At 44.5% G+C, this 25,711-nt stretch overlaps 1 protein-coding gene across 2 annotated transcripts; it reads left to right on the top strand.

Annotated features, from left to right (window-relative positions):
- The first annotated feature begins 1,627 nt into the window (after positions 1–1,627).
- On the top strand, positions 1,628–22,883 carry LOC142084086 (hexokinase HKDC1-like). Of its 2 annotated transcripts, XM_075154176.1 has the most exons (19): positions 1,628–1,685; positions 2,480–2,598; positions 5,640–5,802; positions 8,301–8,449; positions 8,541–8,660; positions 9,456–9,551; positions 10,899–10,998; positions 11,654–11,837; positions 12,395–12,550; positions 13,323–13,556; positions 14,280–14,584; positions 14,894–15,042; positions 15,131–15,250; positions 16,996–17,091; positions 17,183–17,282; positions 18,288–18,471; positions 19,172–19,327; positions 20,093–20,326; positions 20,958–22,883. In XM_075154176.1, the coding sequence occupies exons 3-19, from the start codon at positions 5,661–5,663 to the stop codon at positions 21,100–21,102; spliced, it is 2,670 nt and encodes an 889-aa protein (XP_075010277.1). In that variant the 5' UTR covers positions 1,628–1,685; positions 2,480–2,598; positions 5,640–5,660; the 3' UTR covers positions 21,103–22,883. The 2 variants fall into 2 exon arrangements, with proteins under 2 accessions (XP_075010277.1, XP_075010278.1); XM_075154177.1 differs by lacking the exons at positions 1,628–1,685; positions 2,480–2,598; positions 5,640–5,802; ... (1 more) ...; positions 8,541–8,660; positions 9,456–9,551 and adding an exon at positions 9,598–9,768.
- The last annotated feature ends 2,828 nt before the right edge of the window (positions 22,884–25,711 follow it).

Genomic DNA, 25,711 nt, shown 5'->3' with positions numbered 1-25,711 from the left:
TGTTCAGCAGAGCGACCTCCTTCTGATCCATGCCTCCTTGACGTGCTGTAGCCGCCAGGGCTGGGCAGAGTCCTCTTCCCGAGGCTGGTGCTGAGAGTAGAGTTGAGTGCTGTTTTGTGTGTCTGCGGGTTATGCTCCTGTTCGTACAGCCCAGCATGATGATCAATCGTACTTTTACAATAGCATGAGGTTGTTGGGTCCACTTTAGGCTATGAATTGATAGAGCCGGAGATCCTTTTCTGCTAAGTGGCTGCTTCTGCCCCGCTCTGGTTCTGTGCAGACAATTTTCTACTTCTGCTCAGTAGTTTTTTGTGTTTCCTCCCATTACTTGGCACCCCCTGTCCCTTTCCATCTCCCTCTTCTCCCCCTGCCCCGGGGCTGTTTTTCTAGTTTATCAAAATAATTTTTAATTGTAATCTTGTTCTGCAAAATTTTGGGTGGCAATTGTCTGCCAGTGCAGTACGTGCGCTCAGTTCCAGCTGAAATATTGAACAGTAATTGGGGGGAAACATACTGAGTGGAGGTGTAGTTTGAGAGTGAGCCTCTAATCACCCCATGAGAATGCCTTTTTTTTTTTCCTTTTTCTTTTTTGTTTCTTTCCTTTGTGTCAACATTTCACCCAGTTTCCTTTGGATGATGTTTCCATAGTCTGTATCACTTGATACAATGACAAAATCCTGGAAACACTTGTGTATTCAGAATGAACTTTTGAGAGTAATAGTTAAAGGCTATGTCAAATTCAGCTCTGATGGTGTAAGGAAGCCGCTCTTGCTGTAGGCACTCTGTGCTGCCAGTTAAAGGCATTTATCAAGTAAGGCAGTCTGATACCAACACTGTTGGCTGCCAGGTAAATCTGTCCCCTCCCCAGGTTTTGCAATACTGAGGATCTGCGTTGGTCTGAAACTTTGTCTTCAGGAGGGGCGAAGGGAGAATAATCTGAACAAAACCTCTCTGCTGGAAATTGCGCAAGAGGCATTTCAGCTGGGGGCAGGGGTCTGTGTGTCTCTTTGCTCCTTTACACAGCTGAAGCTTAATTGGAAAAAAGCCGCAGATAAGGGTGCACTGTGTGGAACTAGAGCGGAGTTAATTCATGCAGAAGAGCTTGTCTCGCAAGTGGGAGCGCTGAGCAGAGGGAAGAAACTTCCTAAAATCCTCTCTAACTTTCCAGATTCCCTGCAGCACTTTGTTGCAGGCTGTGCTGGTGGGAGCTTGTCAGCCCCCCGAGGGCGAAGCGGGGTGAAGCAGGGCAGGCTGCGTAGCAACTACATTGCGAAGTGGTAACAATTCCCAAGTGGGGCAGTAACAAAATCGATTTTTCTCCCCTTCAGCTTGGCAGCTCTCCAGGTGCCTGCTCTGGCACAATGAAGTGTGTAGCTGGGGAGGGAGGGACTTTGGGTTGATGGGAGGGGGTGATACAAAGAGACAGAAGTGTAATCATTGAACCGATCACGCTGGATGGATTTATTTCTGGACTCAATTTCCCAGGAACTCCACTATCTCACCCTGGGGGAAATGCCTCAGCTGAAGTTTCTCTAGCTCCAGCTTCGTGAATAAAGACCTGTCGCTTTGGAGTTACTCACAGCAGCTCTGTCACTACTGACTCATCCATCCGCTTCAAGAAAATGTTTGCCGTCCACTTGCTAGCTTTCCATTTCACAAAGCTAAAAGAAGATCAAATAAAAAAGGTAAGATGCAGCGTTAGCCAATTCCTATTTTGAAAACTGTGTTACTCAGATACTGTGGGGTCTGCAGTACGTAATGCAGACTAGATAATGGCGTTACCTACTAAAGCCATGCAGCCAAATGGGGTAAGAAGTATTTGGACCCTAAACCATCTGATGAGTGTGAAAATAGGTCTGGTTAGTGCTTTTCCTTGCACAGTTATACATTCTCTTCCAGTAATGGAGCAAATGATCTTCAGTAAGGAAAAGTGGAGCTTATACTTTATCTGGTATGGTATGGTGTAGTCCAGAGGGCAGAAAGGACTCCTGCTGAATCGCTTTGCAAGTGTAGCATGAAGGATGGGATTTCTAAAGCTGAGTAGGAATCAGAGTGTCTCACATTGTAGCAGGGATAGGGAAAACTCCTGGGGTCTTTGGGCCAGGTCGTCTGGGACTCAAGAGACAGGTCTGACTAGTGTTGATGTGCCTCGAGAAGTGCCCTGTGCCTCCTCTCTGGTTGTCCAAACCTGGCTGATCACTCTGATGTTTATAGATGTGACCTTTAATTACAGTCAGAAAAGCTCAAGATGGCCCAGATCTGGAGCCATCAGTACTGGGAGTGAGCTGCCTAATGGCTGCTCTTCCCTAATCTACTTTCATGGCCATGCTGTAATGGGTTTTTGGCTCTCCGTCATAAGACCACGTGGGACCTGTAAGCTTCTTGGGTCAGAGGTCCTCTGGTTTCTAGACATGTCCCCTGCAGATCCTCTGTTCTCTTGGCGTCTCCATGAGTGCTTTCTGGTGGCCATTGCTGCCAGGTTCTGTCCTCTTGTTTTCCAGCCAGCTGGAGGCGGGGCTGTCTGCAGACGCGTGGCAGTGTGGGAGATCCAAGGTCCCGGTGGGTAGATCCGCCTGCACCGCTGAGCTCATCAGCAAAGTGAGCAACACTGGGTTGTCTTCTCTGTGCCCTTGCCTTAGACATGGAGTGGCTTGTTCTTAGGGAGGCATCTTCCGCTAATTCTGCCTTGAAGAGAAGCATTCCAAGAGAGGTCCTGGTATCTCAAAAGTCAGCTGTCTCTGACTCTGTCTTTCACTCATAACCCATTTATCCCCAGGGTTTAATATAAACAGAAGGGCCCCAATGCCCTGTCCTTGTGTGAGGATCTGATGCAAGATCTCTCATCTAGACAGTGCTATTTTTTCTTACTTTTTACTAAGAAAGGGAGAGACCTTGTGGAGCAGAGAGATCTTCAGAGAAACATCCAGCGTGTAGCTGAGGGAGGACTTCCCTGAAGTGAGCACAGTGGAGAGGAGGGGGCAGAGGGATTCTGGCAAAGCCATTTAAAGAATTAAATCTTTGTGCTAGGTGCAAACTAGCCTTGCCTGAAGGCAAGAAACCACATGCTCTTTAGAGTTCTCTTTTAAGAAGCCCAGGGTAGGCTGTATGGAGCAGGGTTGATCTCTCCCTAATTAGAAAGAAGGAATACCTTCCCACCTCTCCCTCCCCAGGCTTATTTGCTCTCTGGTAGCAAGAACAAGAACCTCCCTGCCATGAAAACAGTGCCGTTTCCGTAATTGAGGCAAGACACCTAAAAACAAGGACTGTCCTTGTGTGGTGGGAGGGAGGCAGCGAGACAGAGTTTGGTGTTGCACGGCCTGCCCATTCCTGTGTTTACAAGCAAATGGTATGTGAGCAGACCCTTGCTCTGGTTGTAAATCAGGCTGGAGAGTCAGCAGGCTTTCCCGGGCTCTGCCTTATCTAGTTCCTCCGAGAGGACTATCTCCTCCTATGGTTGTAGGTAAACAGGGTGAGGAATGCAGTTTCTATGGGGGGGCAGGGAGCTAGTGCCTGTTCTCTGCAAACAGACATGGTCGTTTTTATTACTGTTTAGGTTTTTTTCCACAGGGGCTTCCGTCACAAGGTTATTTGGGTCTGTGTGAGAGTGTGTGAGTGCTGTATGTCTCCAGTCATTGTATTTTCTTTTTTTTTTTTTAATTGGTATGCCCAAAAAAGCAGTGCTGGTGCTTGGGCTGAGATGGATCCTACACAGTGATGAGGCCTCAAAAGAGCCTTGGGGGAGATCAAGTGCTTGTGCAAACAAGGGCTACAAAGAAAGATCTAAAAATGGCCTTTTCAAGGCACAGCTGTATCCAAAGGCAGCTGCTGCTCCTTGCCAGTTGCATCTTGTAGTTTAAGACTTTCTCCTCTGTGTGTGTATGTTTTGCTGTTAGGTAGGTGCTGGAGTTACTTTCAGGGTCCTGGCTTTTTCAAATGGGTCATTGCTGACTATCGGTTTATAATGGGACTGTGAATAGGTAATTAGTTTGTGCCTCATTAATATAGGTGGCCAGTCCAAATTGCAGAAGAGGCCAATTTATCTACAACCTGCGTTCTCCTCTGTTTAAACAATGCTACCTTTTCAATCCTGCCTGGTGGGACTTGTTTTGTGCATGTTGTCCCAACCCTCCAGACCTTCCTACGTAAATGGGACTGATGAAATGCTCTGAACAGATAAAGCAGCGTAATAATGTAGCCCATGGTGCAAGAGCTGAGTGTCTGTACTAGCGAAGCGTTGGAAGCTGTCCCACCTCTCTCCCCTGCCCACAGCCTCTGTCCCCTGAGCCTCATGTCGTGGGGAGTAGGATGTTAACACGGAATACCCCCCAGGGGACATCCAGCGGTTCGGAGCACTGAATTATTATGCCTGCATAGAGTTTGTTCATACAGCAGCAAAGTCTGGCTCCCCAGGGGAAAAGCATTTGGATGTTGACAGGTTCTTATTTTGCTGCATTAATCCTTTGTTGTACCCAGCTATGTAGTTTCTAGGCCACCTTACTTACAGCCGTGTATCCGGCCCTGCAGGTAAATATCAGTCCAAGCGGTGTGTGATCCTGAAGAAGAAAACCTTAAGTTTTGCCCTGATGAAGCTGTACAGAAACACTGATTAGCTTCTCTACCAGTTTATCTGAATGAGTGTCTGCTACTTCATAGATGCTTTTGATTCCCTTTAAATTCAACTGGCTTTTATTTTGATGTATGCTGCGAGTTATAAACCCTTAAGAAATGATATTGATTGTACCCAAAAATGTGTTTTAGATGTAATCCTAGAATCACAAGAGAATGGAGAGCAGAGCTGTAGTGAGAAAAAGGTTTTGAGCTCCAGCCTGGCATGCCAACAAAGTTAATTGTCTGTGGAGTGAAGCAGTAGCTGAATAGATGTTTTCAGGTTGTGGCTGACACGCCTGGGTACTGATGGCATTTTCTGGACCTGGCTCAGAGAGGTCAAATTCTCACCAGGTCGAGATACTTTGCAGTTCTACTTCATTACATGTATAGGAGGAGAGGATGAGGTAAAACCAGCTTGTCGGGGTCTCAAGCAAGTCATCTGGGGTTATTTATGTCAGCAAGTTACTGAGCCATCAGAAAAGATGGCTAACTTTTTGTCAGTAGTTCACCAAGGCTGCATTAAACAGTTTCAAAACGAAGTTTTTATAAGAGTAAATGTTCTGATGATGTCCCAGAGCTTGCTTGCACTGACTATCATGGGAATTTAGGTGCTGAGGTCAAAAATGAAATGAACTTGTAGAATCAGAGAGGTGGGATTTGCATAGGTGGTATGCTCACCTTCAGTTTGTTACATATGTGAAAGGAATTTTTTTGTCTCCTCAGGATCTGTTTAGCCATCAAGTGGTTGGGAATGAGCATAATGATTCTTGTCCAGCATAATGCAGGGGTGCTGCTGGAATTGGAGTTCAGGATTTTCAGATCCTTCGTGCCAAACTGCATCCCTCATGGTTAGAAAACTAGTGCAAGTGGCTAGGAAGTTCCTGCATTTTCTCTGCTTGCAGAGAGAAAGGAAGCCTCCCCAGTACACATAGGAGAGTCTTTCTGTAGTGTGAAAGCAGTGCTCATCCCAGGCAGCTGCCGGGCAGTGAGGAGCCTGCATGCCTCCTGAGTAACACCTTTCATCTTTCCAGGTTGACAGGTACCTGTATCACATGCGTCTCTCCGATGATGTCTTGCTGGACGTGATGGCTCGCTTCCAGGCCGAGATGGTGAAGGGCCTGGGGAGAGACACGAACCCCATGGCAACAGTAAAAATGCTGCCGTCGTTTGTGCGCTCGCTTCCCGATGGCTCAGGTGAGTTCCCCCTGCTCCATCACAGCAGAGGAAGATGATGGGTTGCTGCCAGTACTCAAGGACAGCACAGCAAAGACACAGGGCAGCCAGTGGCTTTGGGTTACTGCCTATCTCATGTTGAGAAAGCAGGTGTGTATTGAGGAGGCAACAGCTTGGGGGAGTGCTGGCAGAGGATTTTTTCCCTGCACCAGGTGGGTTTTGACCTAGTGCTGCTTGTTTGAGGAAAGGACCTAAGTGCTCAGAAAACAGCCTCTTTCATCTGCAAATGTGGCTGTACCTAGTGCAGGCCTTGCTGCAGGAGCTGTGGCTGGACACGGCAAGGGCAGCCTCTACAGCTCAGACCCTGCAGTGCAGTGTGCTTGCAGGTGTGGGGATCTGGGCGATGCTGTGGCCCTGGCGTTCCTGGAGCTACAGGGAAGGCAGGATGCTGCAGTGAAACCCCTCAAATTGCAGAGTGGCAGCAATGTTGCATTCTCGGAGCTCTGATCCCCTCTTGGCTTCTGACAGCAAACTCTGCACTGGTTTCTCTGTTGCCCCAAAAAGTGATCCCCTCTTGCCCTTTCTGCATTGGGAAAATCTGCTTCTTGATGGGGTCTACCAGGAAACAGCCTGCTCTGCTTCTGCAGCTGGTTCCTTGTTTCCAGTTGCCCCTGAGACTTAAACAGACAGGGGGAAAGTGCAGTGGTGTCCTGTGGGAGGGCATGAGGTGAGGTGGGATCTAAAAGCCTGTCTTGTTCAGAGAAGTATGCACATCCAAGACGGCTCAGCTGGCTCCCAGCAGTGCAGGCTGACAGAAAATTATGTTTTTCCCAGGTTTAACCAAACCTATGAATTTGTGCAGCACTCTGTGTCTGACCTAGGTCAGGACTTGGTGTATAACAGCTGTGCAGAAAACCTAAGAGAAATGTTTGCTTTGTACCTCATTTCCACAGGACTTTATTCCTTCTGAAGGTAATTTTCCTACAATTAAATGAGAAGTAACGGCTTTAATGGCATGAAGGGAACATTTGGAGGCTAGTCCCTTGAAATGAGGGATGTCTGAGAGAAATGAGTCCCCTCAAACTGCCTGGCTGGAACTGGGCACTCTTCCTTTTGCTGCTACTTTCATCAAAGAAGAAGAAATATTAGCTTAACCCTTGCTATCTCAGTGACCGTCGCTGGTCCTGAGGTCTCACGTGGCACTGACCCTGTCCTGAATAGCAGGGAGCCCCTGAGGTCAGGAGACTTGGAAGATTGCGTGTAGTGTCATCACTGTTGCAAGACTTCGTGTTCCTCAAGGCCAACTTTGGACAGTGCTCTCCTGGTCTGCGTGACCTTTCCGCCGTGTCAAGGACATGCTGCAGAGTTAAACTGGGCTATGTCTTATTGACACACTGCCTATTTTAAGTATCACATTGGTTTTTCTATTTTTGCTCTCTTGCAAAATCCTTATTGGTTATTTTGTTTCTAGACAAAACTTCCAGCAGGTTTAAACACCTCAAACTTGGCTGGATTTTCCCATTTGCAAGAGCAATGAACTTTCAGATTTTTCAGTGCCCTCAGTGTTGCTACCTGAAATGACCCATATAAAGCATCATCAGTTTTAATCATTTAGGGATTAATGATCTGACTAATGTTACAGTTTACTGAGTAACCCAGTTTGCCTCCTCACCTTTGTGGTATCTGACTATGGTATTACAGGTAGAATTTCCTGCTTCCTTCCCTTTCCCAGATTTGATAAAATTTAGTCAGGTGTTTGGACTGTGGAACAAAGATCACGCAAGGCTATGCACGTATCACTGCATTTTCCTTTTGGGAAGGGCTGTCTCCTGTGCGTGAGATAGATAATTGTTTTATTGTAGCAGTGAGGCCAAACTGTCCTTCTGCCTGAGGTCTTCTCTGCTAGAGAAGAACGTGTTTGAGCTAAGAGTGCTGCCGACTGAGAAAGAGAATGGTGCTTTTACAGAAACCCCTAAAGGCATTTGGAAATGATTGTGTTGGTTGACTTTGAGTGGCAAATTAGTCTTGCCCCACTTGGAAGTTGACTTCTGCAGTAGGGCCAAGTCTTAACATGTGACTGCAAATCCTGCATCCTTTACTGGACGTAGGTAAGGCTCTCAAACTCCCAATTCCCACATTTTATGTGTACTGTTTTGCAGCCCCTGTGTGCTCTGGTTGGCTTTGCAGTTGCTTTGGGCCTCTCTTGCCGAGAAGCTTATCCCTCTGCAGCTTGGAAACACGCTGCTGTGGAAGGAGCAAGGTGGGCAAAAGCAGACTGCTAAATAAAAATGAAATTAGCTGCCACATAGGAAGCTAACAGGAGGGACCTGGTACCCTTGCTTGGGGTTGCCAGCTCCCAGCCTTCCTGGTGATGGCCCATAGGATAAGGACCTGCCGTGATTGGGGCAGGAGAGCCTGTGGCCGTGGTGAGGCAGGGGCCCTGGGCTGTGGCCTTCGGCATGGCATCTGGACCATGCTTCTCGGCCATCACCGGTGATGGTTGCCCACTTGTGTTGCAGAGAAGGGTGACTTCCTTGCTGTTGACCTGGGTGGCTCCCAGTTTCGTGCCCACCAGGTGAAGGTGTTTGATGACGGGAAGCAGAGCAGCCAGCTGGAGAGCAAGTTTTACCCCACACCCAAGGAGGTCATACAGGGGAACGGAGCTGAGGTAGGGCACGCAGGGTCTTCTGTGGTTTTGCTGTGCCTGAGCGCATGCCTGTGGGACGCAGCCTGACTGTGTCCTCTCCTTTCTCGTGCAGCTCTTTGATTACGTTGCTGACTGTCTGTTAGACTTCATGGAGACCAAAAACCTGAAGCATAAGAAGTTACCTCTTGGCTTTACATTTTCTTTTCCATGCAAACAGACCAAATTGGAAGAGGTAAGATGCAAAAAGAAATATTATCAGCAAGCCTAGCTCCTTGCAGAACCCGGAGAAGCTATTGCATGGGAGTGTTACCCTGTGGCCTTTTTGTGGGGTCATGTTTACATAGCTCTCTGAAGAAGGCGTGGATGACCGTTAGCATTTAACTAGACTTGACTACCATTCAGACACTCATTTCCGATCTCAAGGCAACATGATCTTTAAGCTAAAGCTATTCTTCTACTTAATCAGTACTCGATTCCGTAGTAACCACATGCCCTTGTATGAAGACTGTTAGACTATAAAACACATACTTTTGTGTCCTGAAGCATGTTTCTTTTTTAATTACTCTCATTCAATTTCTTTTTTACAGTTGATTCTAAATAGGAAAGACCTGTAGCTGAGCTGTTTGACAGACTCCATGGGGAAATGAAGGGCTGGTTGCAGTTATTTTGTGGCCTCTTATTCTAGTCTCTCTTTTATTTCTGGGGATCTGTGCTTTGGGTCCCAGTCCTGCAAATGCTTTGTGCTTAATGCTGTTAGTTTGTGATGAGCATCAGTAAAGCCACACGTGCTTTAAACAAAGCACAGGGAGAAGCATTTGCGGGATTGGGACTTTATTACTGTACCCGTTTAGTTGTGTTTGTACTGACAGGCACCCCAAGAGATGTTTTGCTGTGACTTATTTTGGCCCACATTTTAACATGTGGAGAGACATAGTGGGCTTCTCCACAGCCTTTGGTCTTGGCTGTCTTTTTGGCAGGTTTATACGTTAAAGTTGGAGCTTTTGGGTCACTGGATGTTACTTTGCAGGGGGTTCTTCTTGCCTGGACGAAACACTTCAAGGTCCGAGGAGTTCAGGACACAGATGTGGTCAGCTCTCTGCGCAAGGCCCTCCAGAAGCACAAGGCAAGTTTTGTACCTGCAGGAGGTGAACCTGAGTGGCCTCAGATTGTCCTTCTGGGAGATCAGCTCTTGGTGTGTGGGTTGTTCTGGGCGTTGTCAGACATCCTTCAAGGACAGCCAGTAACAAATGTCCAACGTGGCTGTATATCTAGTAGATCTGTCTCTCCCTGGGAGCTGAAGCCGTGGAAGGGGACATGCAGCTGCAACTCAGGCTGCCCAGGTCAGTCTAACAGTGATGGCAACTGCACACTGATAAACCGGGCTGGCCGAGACAGCGGACCAGTATGGCCCCGTTGTCTGTCTGAGCTAAAGGGAGTCTTTTGTGAACCTATTTGGTAAGATGTGGATACACACTGTGTTTCGTAGCCTGGCTTGTGGGGTGGAGGTTGGGAGGGGGAAGTTATCATCTGAAATTGGCACACCTAACTCTACCAGGGCTTGCCCGTCCACTTCAATCTGTGGGATGGAGTGATTGATTGTAATTTTTAAGGTCAGCAGTAAGACATGATTAAATCTGCCCTTGAACTACTGTATACCTTTGAATAACATTATGTTTTAATATTTTGGAAAGCCTTGTTTTTCATGTTCAGTGCTATTGGTAACACCATCTAAGAAATACAAAGCATCTTTCCATACCTTGACATCTTTGTAGTAAAGAGGAGGTTCTTCTGTTTTCTCACATGGTAAAAATCCAGCCTTGATTTTGGTTCACTTCTTTCTCTGCATCAGTCTTGCTGTAGTTAGCAGGAACAAAGGATCTGAGACTTCCTGGGTGAAGTCCAGCCCCCTGCTAGTGTTGGCATCTGAGTTACAAGAATCCTCTGATAACTTTGATTTTACTTTATCAAGTTACCTCAGTGTGAAAGGAAAACTGCACAGCTTTGATGGAAAAGGCTTTTTACTTGAGTGTGATATTGGTGCATGGGCTTGTGTTGAATAGCTGCATTTATGTCTGTATATTTTCTGTCCCATTGGTGGGATCTGCTCAGGCGGTGGGACATTATTCTCTCATGCAGCCCATAAGGACAGATACACGGGTGGTAGCATATCACAAAATTCAAACCAGTAACACGTTGCTTTTCTGGCAAATGAGGTTGGATTGGGGAAGAACAAATCCTGCAAGCAAAGATCCTGGCTGGCCAAGCACTTGAGAATTCAGAGATGTCTGTTACTTTACAGGGTTGTGGGAATAGTATTATAAAAGAATGTAGTGTGTGTTTCAACTGAAGAGCTTTCCTGAACAAGGCCTTCAAAGTATGACCCGGGGAGCATGTCTGCATGCTGTTGCTTTAACACACAGGAGGCTTTCTAAGCTTTTTTTCTGTTAATCACCCATCTTTATGCTCTTAGGACATAGACGTTGATGTTTTGGCACTGGTCAATGACACCGTGGGAACCATGATGACTTGCGGGTATGATGACCAGCGCTGTGAAGTTGGACTCATAATTGGTAATTTTTTCTGTTCACTAAGTAGTTCTTTTTCCCCTCATTTGTTTAATCCTAACAAATCTGGAGTAGAAGGGAGTGTCCCAGTACAGGAAAGTGCAGGAAGAAAATGGAAAAAACAATGGTCAGATTTTCAAGCCTGGCTGCCTTCTGTAAAACAGCTGTTTTTATGCTGATCACATTGCCATCAAATACCACAGTCCCCATTTTGTCTGGGTTCAGTTGTGACCAGCATACTAAACTTTTCTGCTGACTGTATAGAAAATTACGGTCTGTCTGTCCAGAAAAAGCTGAATTCCTCTCACATCTGGTAGTTAGGATCAGCTACGCTTTCCACAACGTCTCCGCTTCATGCACCATGGTGGCTTTTTTAAGGCATATAGAAGTACGTTTGAAAAAGAAAAAATGTTTTTAAACAAGTCAAAGCTTAGATTAATTTCCAAAATTTTTTCACTCTCTATGAAATGATTATATAACAAGTGCAGGTGGCTTGATATTAGCATCCTGTACCACAAGGTTATGTATTTATATTTTCTTCCAAAGACAATATACTGACTTATTCCCAAACACTTAAACAAACTTAAACAAACTTAAAACAAACAAAAAGCAAACCTGGAACAAACAGGTAATTTATCCACGCTGTCTCCAACACGCACAGGGACTGGCACCAACGCGTGCTACATGGAGGAGATGAGGCACATCGATCTGGTGGAAGGTGATGAAGGGAGGATGTGCATTAACACAGAGTGGGGTGCCTTTGGAGATGATGGTGCTTTGGATGACCTCCGCACAGAGTTTGATCGGGAGCTCGATCTGGGATCTCTCAATCCTGGAAAACAATTGTAAGTGATTCCCTGGCTGATTTGCCTCGGCAGTCTGAGTTCTCTGAGTGCATTTCCAGCATATGCCAGGAGCCCCTTTGGAACAGGAATCGGATTAAGTGAACCTGAGTTGACTTGATCCTGGTCTTGTCCTGTCCAGATCTTTCCCTCCTGGGAAGGGTGGAATCCTTTCACACCTCCCTGCCTCACAGGCCAAGGGATTGCTGCTGCAGTTGCGAATGTGTTGTTAAAAATAGGTGGTTGCTCTAGTATGATGCTGTGGAGGGGTAAAGAGAAGGAGGTAAACAAAGGGCATATTTAAAGCCTGGTTCACCAAAACTGCTTCTATGGCTGAGCTGCTCGCAAATCTTTTGAAAATTCTCTTTAATCACTCACTTATCTTGAGGGGCTGTTGCTGGGTCCCAGGACCTCAGGATGACATCCCATCTACAATTTAGCTCCCAAAACCTTTTTGTACATGCTTAAATGTCGTCAACCTGCATAAGAACATAAGATGCTCATACTTGAACTTTTCATAGCTCTGGCTAGCTGGTAATCCTTCCTGTGCCCCATTCCAGGTTTGAGAAGATGATCAGCAGCCTGTATTTGGGGGAACTTGTAAGACTCATTCTCCTAAAAATGACAAAGGAAGGTCTACTCTTCAATGGGAAAGCGTCAACAGCTCTGCTTACTAAGGGCAAGATTGAAATGAAACATGTGTCTGCAATGGAAAAGTAAGAACCTGCAATATGCTGTTTGAGGGTGGCTGTTAGTCTTTCACAAGCACAGCAATGATAACGAATGTGTAATTATAATCTGTGAGGACTGGGAACAACCCTGAACTGTTCAACTTGATTTTACTTTTGCGTAGGAGAAAAGGTGATCTTTCTGTAAGTAGGAATTGGTGGAAGATGAAGTCTTAGTAAAGTATCACAGTAGCAAATGTATTGTTAACCGTCACAGATGCAGGTTGTTTAAATAACCTCTTTGGAGACCTGAGTACATGGCATGATTGTTGCAGTTTTCAGCTTCTGTGATGAGGGAATACTGGGGTTGTGGAGATGTAGTACAGACTCTGGATCAGCTAATGGATGACTGCATGGAAAACTGACAGATTCTGGTGTTTTGAAGAGGAATCCTGGTCCTCATTGTTACTCCAGGAATAATTTTCTTTGTTGTATTGAGTGAAGCTGTACATCTATTTCTGTGCTCTCCTTCTATGGACTAAATATTTTATCCTGTTCTCTTCTTGGCTAGCTAATTGGTATGTCTCACCAAAAACTGAACCCCAGGAAGCAGCCTCTCAAAAGTCTGGTCTCTGCCCCGGGTACTTTTGGGAATGGCGTAGGAAAGACATTACTGGTTTATGGGAACCAATTATGATGCTGCCTGATAGGTTGTGCCCTGGTCTTCTCTCATTTGTTTTTGAGCCAACATGCAGATATTGATTTATGTGTTACGTTAATATCTTTGCATTAGATGATGTATTCTTTTGTTTTGGGGTAGGTATAAGGAAGGTCTGAGCAACACAAAAGAGATCCTTACAGAGCTGAACCTGTTTCCCTCTGAAGAAGACTGCATCGCTGTTCAGCATGTCTGCACCATCGTGTCCTTCCGCTCGGCCAACCTCTGTGCTGCCGCCTTAGCAGCCATACTGACCCGACTGAGAGAGAACAAAAAACTGTTGAGGATGCGAACCACCGTTGGGATTGATGGGGGACTCTATAAAACCCACCCCCAGTAAGTAACTAAAGAGGACTTGGTAATTGCTGGCCACATGTTGATGTTGCAAAGAGCCTCCATCTGCATATATGCGTGGCTTTTTAGAGAACTGCTGGTTTTGCTGCAGGATTGCGGTGAGATCTGGTGGAGTGCGGAGGATCAGACTGGTTTAGATATTGCAAAGCTGTCTCAGGAGCTTTAGAACTTGGGGTGGGAACAACATGACACATGGGATAATGGTGTCTGGGGAAGAGCAATTGATACCTCATGTGACTCCTGGGCCTCCAGGGCATTTTCAGTTCACTGTCGTTTTTTTCTTTTCTTTCTTTTCTTTTCTTTCTTTCTTCCCGCCCCCCATTTTTGAACGTGTGCTTTCCCAAACTGGAAACTTTCCCAAACATTTCTCCCAAACTGGATGGAAGTCTGATTCCAGGTGGAGACTTTCACCCTCTGTTTGTGATTGTGACTCTCCACTGTTGCCTGGCTTTTCTCCAGTGTCCCTCTCCCTTGGCACTGGTACTTGTTGAGGGGTATCTTCACATTCCTGTAAGTGTACAGGTTCTGCAGAATAGCCAGAAATCAGGATCATTGTACCCATCTCCTAGGTCAGTTTCTGACCTTGTGCTCCTCTTGACTGTGCTTTGGCACTTGTGCTGTTGGATGTGTGCATGTATTGGAAGCGTGAAGTAAACAATGCGTGAAATGCCTGTGAGAATCTAAAGAAACTCTTTGTTCCTGTAGATACGCTAAACGTCTGCACAAGGTGGTGAGAAGGCTGGTCCCAAACTGTGATGTTCGGTTCCTCCTCTCTGTGAGTGGCAGTGGGAAGGGGGCTGCCATGGTCACAGCGGTGGCATACAGGCTGGCCGCTCAGCGCAAGCAAATCGATGCTGCTCTCGCACCATTTCTGCTGTCCGTGGAGACCCTCAGAGAAGTTAAGAACAAGATGAGGACCGAGCTGGAATACGGGCTAAAGCGAGAGACGCAAGCCAATGCCACAGTGAAGATGTTACCCACGTATGTCTGTGGGACACCAGATGGAACAGGTGAAGTCATTTTGTGATCACCTGGAGGTGGTGCAGGAAAGTTGCTTGTCTGTTTTCCAGGGGGAATATACCAATTATTCTGGCAAATGCCAGCTTGATTTATGTTGGCAAACCGGTGCTTCCTGCAATGTTACCTGGCTGGCCCTTCAGTCCCATGCCAGCAGACTGATGGGATAAATGCCATAGGGGAGCAGTGTGCTATCACTGGCACGCATGAAGTTTCTTGGGGATGTGTGGCAGAGTATGCCATTCTGACTGGCAAACATGCTACGAGAAGCACCAAAATGAAATACCTTTCTTGTCTTACAGAGAAAGGAAAATTCCTTGCCCTTGATCTTGGTGGGACAAATTTCAGGGTTCTGCTGGTCAAAATCAGAAGCGGGAGAAGAAGATCAGTGCAAATGTATAACAAAATCTTTGCCATTCCTTTGGAGATCATGCAAGGGACGGGGGAAGAGGTAACCTCTAATGAATGTTTAACTGATCCAGCCAAGGCCCATTGCATGGGATTACTGTGAGATTTATATGCTTTTTCTGTCCTTCTAGCTCTTTGACCACATTGTCCAGTGTCTGGCAGACTTTCTGGAGTATATGGGGATTAAAGGTGCTCGACTGCCTCTGGGCTTCACCTTCTCCTTCCCATGCAGGCAAGCCAGCATTGACAAGGTAAGAACTGCAACACAGAGATGGGTCAAGTGGCAGCTCTGCCTCTGCTTGGTAAGCGACATCATTTTGGGTGAGGGTGGCTTGTTGGGTTGGAGATTGCAAGCAAGAAGCTATTCTTCTAAATGTTTTCTTCCAAATAAGGCTTTACAAGGTTGACGACATATATATGTGTGTGTGTGTATATATACATATATATATGTGTGTGTGTGTGCAAATTAGTCTTTGGAGAGAATATTTCACCTGTTTTATGCGGATTTTATTACTCTACTGTGCAAATTAGTTGTGTTTCATGAGAAAGTTATCATTCTGTATGCATATGGGAGGTAGAACTTTCACCTCTCGTATCTGATAAGAGATGGATGTTACTTGCTTTTATTCTATGATAGCAAAATGATAAACCCTTATGATAGCAAAATGACTACATATTTTTAATAGCCCAGGAGTCTGTTATGCTGCCTTAACACTTCAATGGCAAGAGAGAACAGATTCCTCCTTCTACTTGCTCAGCTACAATACCAGGGTGTTTTCCTAACTGTGCTGCACAGCTCTGATGGTGTAACTTCTGTACTACATTAGTTTCTTTTTGTTGAGTGTCCGTGGGCAGAACTGAGCTTGCTTACTCAGCTTGGAAAGGTTAGACCTCTCAGATTTGGTAATTTGACATATATGGTTTATTGACAGATATCTTCATCTTCCCAGATCTGATGTAAGAAAAAAAATTAGAATAAAAAAATCAAATTCAGGAAGAAATAATTCTCCATTATTCTGATTCATTTCCAAAGAGGGGCAGGGAAGGTTGTGCTGTTTAATTCTAGTCAAGTATGTAGGATATTGGGGAAATGAGAGACTGCTATTTTATTGAATGTTTTTATGTCCTGGTGGTTTTCGCAATAGCTTTTAAATCCAGAAGCTAGTCTACTCTGTCTCAATTTTCAGATCACAGTTGAGAGTATAGCAACAGGACTTGGCTATTTGTGGGAAGACCACTCAATACACCTTCCAAACCTACAGCGTATTATTTAGTCATGACAAACGATGAGGAAACAAATTCCACATCAGTGGTGGTAAACTGAGTGAGACACATCTGTGTCAGGGTCCCATAGTATGTCGCCCTGTGTGTTTGATCTCCTACTGTTGCTAGAACTTGAGGGTTTTTTTAAGAGCAGCTTCTTTTTTCCCAGTTGCTCTCTTTTTTTTCTTATTTGGACAGATAGTCCAGAGCCAGTTACCAAGTGGAAGGCTAATTCATGTAACCTGGGAAACTACTTCTGTCAGGCCAAGTCGCTGGAGACTAAAAGAAACTAATTAGTGTTACCTGGAGTAGTAGGATCATACCAAGTGTCCTTCAGTAAACGAGCCAAAAATTAACAGTAGATGTTCATTAATGTTTAATTATTTCAGCAAAAGCATTTTTTACTGTCTTTCCCACCCAGATAACGCAATGACTATGTGCACAGAAGAAGGTGAGATGGGAAGGTTTTCCAAATGAGAAAATAGTGTTAGAAGGCACTGAGTTGGCAGTGTCCTGATAAATAGCTGAGTAAATCTGGAGTCACTACCATCAGCAGTTGAGTAACAAAGATACATGCGCACACACTCTGCGCTAGACACTCAGAGTAACCTGACCAGGGAAATACATTATTTAAAAAAACACAAGGGGGCAGGGGGGTGGAGACAAGACAAGACTTGGAACTTCCAGTCTTCTCTCTATCTTCACTTATGGTTTTCTTCCTCTTCTGTTTCAGGGAACGCTTGTGGGATGGACAAAAGGTTTCAAGGCAACAGACTGTGAGGGGGAAGATGTTGTTGATATGCTGAGAGAGGCCATCAGGAGGAGAAATGTGAGCTATTCTTTTCTGCTCTTTTTGGTGTATTTAATGCACACTCCATCTTCCTCCAGGACTGCACTACTGATTGTGACTTGTGTTTTAGGAGTTCGACTTGGACATTGTAGCAGTGGTGAATGACACCGTTGGGACAATGATGACGTGCGGATATGAGGATCCAAACTGTGAGATTGGCCTTATCGCAGGTACAGTGATATTGAAGTGACCACTATAAGAAGAAAGCATACATGCAGGTGCTAGGCTTTGCACCCTATTTTGGAATTTGTAAAACAACGTCTTTTATTTGAGTTTGATATATGGTGTTACTAGTCACTTGGAGTTCTGGGCAGATTTGTATGCTCTTTAAAAGAGAATGTAATAGCACTGGTAGCAGATAGGATCCTTAATCTGTTGGACTTTTGATCATATCTCTGATGGTGCCTAACAAGTAGGTGCCTGCTAAAAGAATATGGGAACAGTAGATATAGCATGAATACTTATTTTGGCAAGGGTATTGATATTTACTGTGTAGCCAGGTCATAGGCCTTGGAACAAGAAAATATTTTTTAAAATTTGAATTAATTCTTTTTGGGCTTTCTAAATGATTCCCCCAGTAGATCCCTCCAACTTTGCAGCCAGGAATACATCTAAGCAGTAAGATCTGAAGCCCCAGTTGGAAAGTAGACTCTCTGGATGGCTAAGTGCACCAGCGATCTCATTTTGTTTGGAGAACTGGTCCTTATATTAGTTAATGTAACCCATGTTGCAAGTGATGAGGCCCTGTTCACCAAATCATTTCAGACTTGGTAGCTGCTAGACTGGCTGCTAGGCTCTTGGCAGGGTTTGCTTTTGGGAGCATGCTGTCATGCAAGATGATTTGTGGTGCATTACAACCAGACTGGCAGCAATGACTGATCAGTGCTTGCCAACAGTTGCCAAAGCCATTTCTGACCTGTAACAGAGAGTCTTCATTCCTCTACGCTGGGAATTTTCTGTGGAGGACCCATCTTGCTTGGTAGCATTCTGTTGTGATAAATTACAGCACTCTTGGCATTACTGGCCAGCACTTGCTTCTGTAAGATATGGAGAGATCTTTGAAATTTGGGATATGAAGAAGAGAGCTTTTAAGATGATCAGTGTAATCATCTTCCATGTGTTTCAGCTGCTATTTCACTTTTCTGGCTGAAGCCGTGTCATTTCTTTCCTCCTAGGAACAGGCAGCAATGTATGCTACATGGAGGACATGAAAAACATAGAAATAGTGGAAGGGAATGAAGGAAAAATGTGCATTAATACAGAATGGGGAGGATTTGGTGACAACGGCTGCATTGACAACATCAGAACAAAATATGATAAAGAAGTAGATGAAGGCTCACTAAACCCAGGGAAACAGAGGTAAATGTGATGGTCCTGATGCTAAAAGCCTGATTAAGTCAGTCTTGGAGACATGCTGGCTGCTTTTTAAAATGTGCTTAATGAATGAATAATCAGAAAGGAAATTTTAATATTAAATTTCATTTGTTGCATGGTGAGTAATGCAGATATCCAGACAAAAAACAAGGACGTACATTGTTTCTGTTACCACGGCACTGTTTTCACCTTAGGGCAGTTACCAAACAGTGCAGCTCTTAAGATTTCCCTGCAAAGCGTAGGTCTTGCTGTGTTCCTCTTCTTGGAATATTTTTTCAAAGGTAAAATACAGCTCGTGCAAGAGGGTAAACTGAACTTGACCGTTCTTCGTTTGGTAAAGACAGCATTGATTACATATGACTCACTGGTGAATACATAAGGGGGACAGGGAAATGTTTTGCTTCAGTGTGAACTCTGGCTTTAACACTATCTTCTGTTTAATACTGCAAGTTTTTTTCTAGTTCTGTTACCTTTTAACATAGGTAAATATGTGGTAATTAATGTTTGCACTCGAAGTCACTGCAACAGATTTTTGATGGTTGAAAGATGGAGTTCAATGGCTATTGCTCTGCAAGCTTTACTGCTTTTTCAAGAGTTGATAGGGCGTGTACATATCACTCATGTTAAACAGAGCTAACATGCCATCTCTTTAAAAGCACATTTTTTTTCTTTTATAACATAACAGGTATGAAAAAATGACCAGTGGAATGTACCTAGGTGAAATAGTAAGGCAAATTTTGATCGACTTAACCAAACAAGGACTACTGTTCAGAGGACAGATTTCGGAATCACTCAGGAAAAGAGGCATATTTGAAACAAAATTCCTGTCTCAGATTGAGAGGTAAAGTTGTTAGATTTACATGGTTTAAATCCTTAAGGTTTTCTGGGACCTTGAGAAAATAATCTTCTGCAAGTGTGTGGAGCCCTTTCCTTCAAGAAGTCAATTATAGTTTTCTTCTTTGCATACGTCCCTGCCCGCCCCCAGCCTCAGAATAGAAGCCAAAAACAAGGAACTGGGGGAGTTCCAGAATTAATCTGTAGTTATATGAATGATCATTTCCTGTCTGCACAGCTGTGTTATCTTGGATGCCTTAACCATCAAGTATGATTATACTTGGAGTGTTTCTTGTAGGACTTAAAATAGTACTTATTTAAAAAAACCCAAAAAGTCACTGATATACAAATACCCCGTGAATATGTGCTTACCTACATATCTCTGCATGATTGCAATCGTCTTCCAGGCTATTTGAAACCCTTTCTGCTGTTGAAAACCTTGGAAGGTAGTGTCTCAGCCTTGAGATCAAAAATAACACAGTCAGGTGGCTGATCTGGCTCAGCTCCCTCATGACTTTGGGAGTTAGGTGAATAACTACTGTTTGTGCCTTCTGGAAATACAGTCTAAAGGGCATGCCAGGAGCAAGTTTTCAATCTGAATTCAGACTGGAATCTTCCTTAAGGCAATTGGAGAATTGGAGAGTGTTAGAGTTCGAGAAGTGGTCCCATTTTGTTTGAATCATGGCAGAGTCTCAGCTGTAAGACTTTCATTTGCATGCCTGCCGAAGCTTCCCCTAATGCCTTACTGCTGCATGTGTTTCCCTCTGCGCAGCGACCGCCTCGCCCTCCTCCAAGTACGGCGAATTCTGCAGCAGCTTGGCCTGGACAGCACGTGCGAAGACAGCATCATAGTGAAAGAGGTGTGTGGAGCTGTTTCCAAGAGAGCCGCCCAGCTCTGTGGGGCAGGACTGGCAGCTATTGTAGAGAAGAAGAGAGAAAACCGAGGTGTGGAGCACTTGCAAATCACCGTTGGAGTAGATGGGACTTTGTACAAGCTCCATCCACAGTGAGTACCTTGGTACCGCTTCCCTTTGCTGTTTGCTCATTTCCACTGTGAAAAAGTACCGAGCTGAACCAGCTTTCTGCTGAGATGATAAAAAATGAGAAGGGATGAAGATCTAACATGTTTCCCGCCATCCTGTCATTTCCCTTGCCTAGCCAAAGGTTCAAAAATTGCAAAGTCAAGTCCAGTTACCACTGGGAGGCTCTTTTCCCTGGGGCATTGAGCAAACTTACTCTTCTAATATTTATTTTCCAATGTTTTGGGGGATTTCTGCAATATCTGGGTGTCCCAACTGGAAAGCTGCGTTGAGTTTTTGGAGTTGGGTCATTATTTTGTGAGCAAGGCCTAGAAGCAGATGCATTAGCTTTTGAGTTGGGAGAAGAGAGCCACCTCCATGATCTCTAAAGGCGAGGTGGGCGTCTGGCATCATGCTGGACAAAATTGAAGTGGAGAAATAGAAATTAAAAACTGATTGTCTACAGAAAGTTGTTTCTTTCATGCATAGGAGGAAGAACAAACAGAAAGTGGAAGATGTTGGCTGAGGTTATGGTTCCTTGCTGATAGATAAATGTAAAGATCTCAGACCAGAAAGCAGCTGCTAAAATGTTCTGTTCTTCTCCCGCTTTCCTTTCAGTTTTTCTAGGGTCCTGCGGGAAACAGTGAAGGAACTGGCACCTCAGTGTGACGTGACTTTCATGCTCTCTGAAGATGGAAGTGGGAAGGGAGCTGCCCTCATTACTGCAGTAGCAAAAAGATTGCATAATGTTGGACAGAAGTAAAAATGAGAGGTCAAGTCATTTCAGCACTGCCAGGCGTGTGCACTAGAGATTTGCTGAGCGGTGATTCAAGATAGCTTTGCCAGACACCAGTAAACAGGTACCTGTTTTCAGGGAGCAGCTGGTTTTTGGCCAACCAGGATTGCGGATTTTTGTCCTTTCATATCTTGGATCAGGTATTTCTGCTCCCCACCGGCATTATGTCTTGGCATACCACAATCTGCTCAGTTCTGTACTTCCTGCAATGCATCTATAATGCACATGGGAGAGTGAAAACAAAACAAACAAACAAACAAATCAACCTCAAATGTGTCTTTTTACAATGGCTTAATTAAGCTACTGCACCATAGCTGAATTTATCACCAGTTTCTTAGGATTTTTGTGTTTTAGTTTTGGCTTGGCCTGGCTCAAGGAATATTGAGATCCTGGTGTTGCACATATCTAGTGGACATACTTGTTCAATGCTTCACAGGTTTTACAATAAAGCTGCAAGTAAAATAAATTTATGAGCTTTGGTCAGTGATGCTCCCCCACCACTGCTACATTGGTTGCAAGTGTGTTGTATTGTAAAACTTCCCTGAGGACAGGAGGCGTGTTTAATAGATGAATGTAAAGGAAAAAAATATGATTCCACAAAATATCTGTTTGTATCAAAATACATTAGTGCATTTGAGTGCACGTAAACCTAAACCAATGCTGGATGGATTCCGACTGTGACCGATTCTTTTGATACCGGGGGAAAGAGAGGATGCAGAAGCAACTACAGAGGCTGCTATGTCTATGTCAGAGCTACCTAGAGAGTATCAAATCTGTTCATCTTTAGGCCGCTAAAATAGCTGTGTAGAGAGAAGAAAAAATCACCTGAATTTCTGAAATTCTCCTCTTTGTTTTCCATCAGTTATCTCCTTGCCTGTTCATGGGAGGATAGTTTCCATTTTGTGGAAGGGAGTTAATCCTTGTTTTTCGTTTTCTGTTGCCCGCTGCTCTGCCTGTCTGTAGTCTGTTGTAAATAAATCTGTGGTGCTGTGAGCCTTCGCTTCTCTGTCTAGTGCCTCTTCTGAGTTGTACATGCAGGCAAGTGGGAGCTTTCTTTAACAGTACTCAGCAGCACTGCAGTTATGATGAAGGTGGCTTGTGGATAGGGCCTGTCAAATTGCAGCCAAATTTGCCTGTTTCTCAACACTGATAAAGCACCATTTTATTTGGCAGTAGCGTGCCCAAAGGCATGCAAACACCAGGAAAATAACCCGTGCCCTGATTTACCCATCTCAGAATAAACTGAAACAATAATGTGGTACAGAGAAGCAGCAAATCTGTAACTTGCTATTCTTTGTTCTCAAGTATTCCTATATCTCCTTTAATCCTCTCTCTTGGGTATTTGCTTCCTTTCAGGCTGGCAGTAGAAAGTGGGGCCAAGAAATGTGCTTTAAGCCTAGTAGGTCAAAAGTAACTATCGTGCAGGGGGATAAGCAGTTGGGTTTATGTAATAATCTGTAACAAGGCTGACGGGTTTAAATTTAGCAATGGCAAATTCAAAATTTCAAGCTACAGACCTTTCCTGTTCCGTAGCTTTTACAAGAAACATATCAACAGCTCTGCGTCTGTGTCAGAGTCACTGGATGGGTAAAAAATAGTACTTGGAAATAATTTTCACTTCTGAAGGAATTCCTCATAGTGCTGAGCTCACTATAATGAGCAATTGGGAAAAGACAAGTTGTGAACTCATATTTCATTTAATGTTTTCCTCCTTTTGTCAAGAAACTTAATACTTTTTTTTTTTTATATTTCAGAATCCACAGAGCTGCAGAAACCAAAGCTTGCTATCTAGTGGGGGCAGAGTTATTTGGAACGGATTTTTTTCCTGGTGATGAACAGGCTAAATGTGGAGGGGCTGGGTATAGAAGAAAAAAATATCAGAGCTTGAGGCTATGTGGGGCCTAGAAATAGCCTAGAATAGCTCTTCTGCATTGCCTGTTTCTCCCCTCGGCACTCTGAAATCTTGTACTATCTGTGTACTTTCGGGCCCTTTTGGGGGAGTGGATTGTGCTAATCTGCAAAAGTGCATCTGTGGATGAAGTATGTCCCTGTGTAGCTGGAATGAGGTGATGCGGACTTGCTCCAGGATGGCCATGTGAGTATGGTGCAGAGTATCTTTTGCACTTTTATTCTAAAGTCTGTTCTGCACAATTGGAACGCAAATCGGTAACAAAACAAGGTAAACTCCTTGCATGGATCCTTGCTTTAAATTTAGAAAGAAATCCTACATTGCTTTAATTTTTTTTTAAGTCTTTTTTTGAAATTAAGTATTCACACAGAGTCAGTTTACACCTCAGCTGCAGTTCCTTTTCTGCAGTAGATTAGGCCCACACAATAATATTTTTTTGCTTCTGCAGTTTTTTTCCAGCGAGTCTGTGGGTGTCGTGGAATCTGATCACATGAACCTGAAACTGCTCACAAAGTGCTCGGCGACCTACAGTTCTTGTCGAGGTCCCTAATGCCCAGGACACGCATGCTCTTGCCTTTTCCGCAGGCTGCTGGCTTGCTCTGCCGCCAGGCAGCTCCCACGTGGCTCTGATACACATCTGCCAGGCAGGGAGATGGCATCCAAGCTGGGAAGGCTGCTGCCTTCTGAAAGGCAATGAGCAAAGATTTGCTGGGCAGCCCTGGAGAAGGGAAGGATTGGCGACTGTGGGATTTTGCCGGGGGTGCAAACTTCACTTGTAGTTTCCCAGGGATCCCATAAACACACTGACGCTTCGGCTGACTCTAAACCAGAGCATTCTCCGTCTGGGTAATGATGCAGCATCATGTTCCTGATTATGTCGACATGCGGAAAGTCAAGGACTGTTGCAAACTTGCAATCTCCTTTGTATAGATTTTAAGCCGCTGAACCAAACCTCTTCTCTGCGCATCATATGTGGTGATTCAGTTTAAAGCCCTAGCTTAAAATAAAAGTAGAGGCCTTCCATTAAATGTAACACAGCATACCATATGCTGAAAAATATGTAGTACAATTCATCACATGAAGTTAGTCAATTTAAAATAAAATGAGATTCTTCCGGTTTCACATCTTAGATGTGCTTTTCTACTGCTTTATGGATAGCTTTGTGATGCTTCATTTCTGTGTTTTGTGGGTCTTCCCTCCAGTCAATATGTTTAGTACTTCTTGAATTTACTGATTTTGTTTTGATGGTTCTTGAAGACATGAACATCCTTTTTCAGATCTACGTCATACATTTGGTTCGGAAAGTTGAAAGATCTTTAAATCGCAGGTGTGATAGAAGTATTACTGGGTGGAGGTACTAAGGTTTGTGCTTTTCAGAAACTCCCAGTAGATGGTTGCAGTTACCCTTTCATCTGCGGGGAAAAGATGATCCTAAATACGTTGGTTTGCCTGCTAGAGAGACACTTTGGTGGCTATAGGTTTGGACAGCACTGGTGCTCGACTCATAATCCAGAGAAATGCAGTAGCAGCTGGGTGGTGACATACTCCCTTTGTCACTCTGACAAAGTTCAAAAGTAAATATAGGATCATGTGTAAATCCTTCAGAAATCCTGATTAGCATAATCTCGTTTCTTGGGAAGTCAATATTACATAGGATTAGCAGATTAGCGTAAAGGAGTTTGAGGCTGAAATGTAGGTAATACCAAAATGAAAGTATTGTTGTGATTTGTTTCTTTGCATTTGGTGAAATGAGCTGGCTTTTGTTTGGGGGTCTCAGATACAACGTCACCGTAGCAGTAGGTAGATAGGGAGGGAAGCAGGGAGCAGGGGAGACTTGGTGAATGTTGTCCAGCTATAGGTGAACTTACAGTTTCTCTAGAAAGGACCTCCACTGCCTTGGACTGTCACTGAGGGCTTATCCAGAGCATTTCTCAGACTTGTCAAGTGGGTAGCTTATCAAGTGATTTTTTTTTTTTTTTTTTTTAATAATAAAAAAAGGCTTATTCCTGTACATGAGTATGGGTGGCCTGTTGGGGTGAGAGTGGGAAGGGAAATCGGATGTCTGCTTTGTTCCAGCACTGCATCCACTCTGTAAAGCTGATGTAAAGCAAGATATAAAAACACCGGAAGTTTAATTAATGTTTTCCCCTCTCTCATTGATACTATCACATTGCAGGTGCACACTGAAGGTGCTGTAAACGTGATGGGTCATGTCTATCTGAGAGGGGAATGCCAAAATAATTTTGATCTTGTTGCGTGCTTTTTAACGTCCTCCAGATGCCAGCCCCTTCCCTACCCAGCCTTATGCTTCGTCTGCACTCTGAGTCTGAGGGCCTCGCACAGCCCAGGCACCTCTAGAGATAGTAAAAGCTGCGTGCTGTGAAGAAAGAACAGATTTGGTAAGAAACCCAATAAACATGAGTTCCTCCAGAAAACCCTTGCTACTGGCATAAGGAATTGGCTACAGGAAAATGGACAAAGGGCTCCAGGCTGGATGTCTCCTGTGCAGGAGTTGAAGACCCAAATGCTGGGGAACCTCGGCAAGCAGGAGCTTGCTGGGAGGAGTGAAAGAAGGCCCGTTCACCCTTGATCTTTCCTGACTGGTTATAAAAAAAAAAAAAAACACAAAACCCCAAACCCAAAAACCTCCAAACCCCCAAATTCTTA

The sequence above is a fragment of the Calonectris borealis genome, chromosome 7 (assembly GCF_964195595.1).
Source record: "Calonectris borealis chromosome 7, bCalBor7.hap1.2, whole genome shotgun sequence".
Classification (NCBI taxonomy): Eukaryota; Metazoa; Chordata; class Aves; order Procellariiformes; family Procellariidae; genus Calonectris; species Calonectris borealis.
Note: the sequence above shows the minus strand (reverse complement) of the source record. Positions and strands in the feature narration are given on the sequence as shown.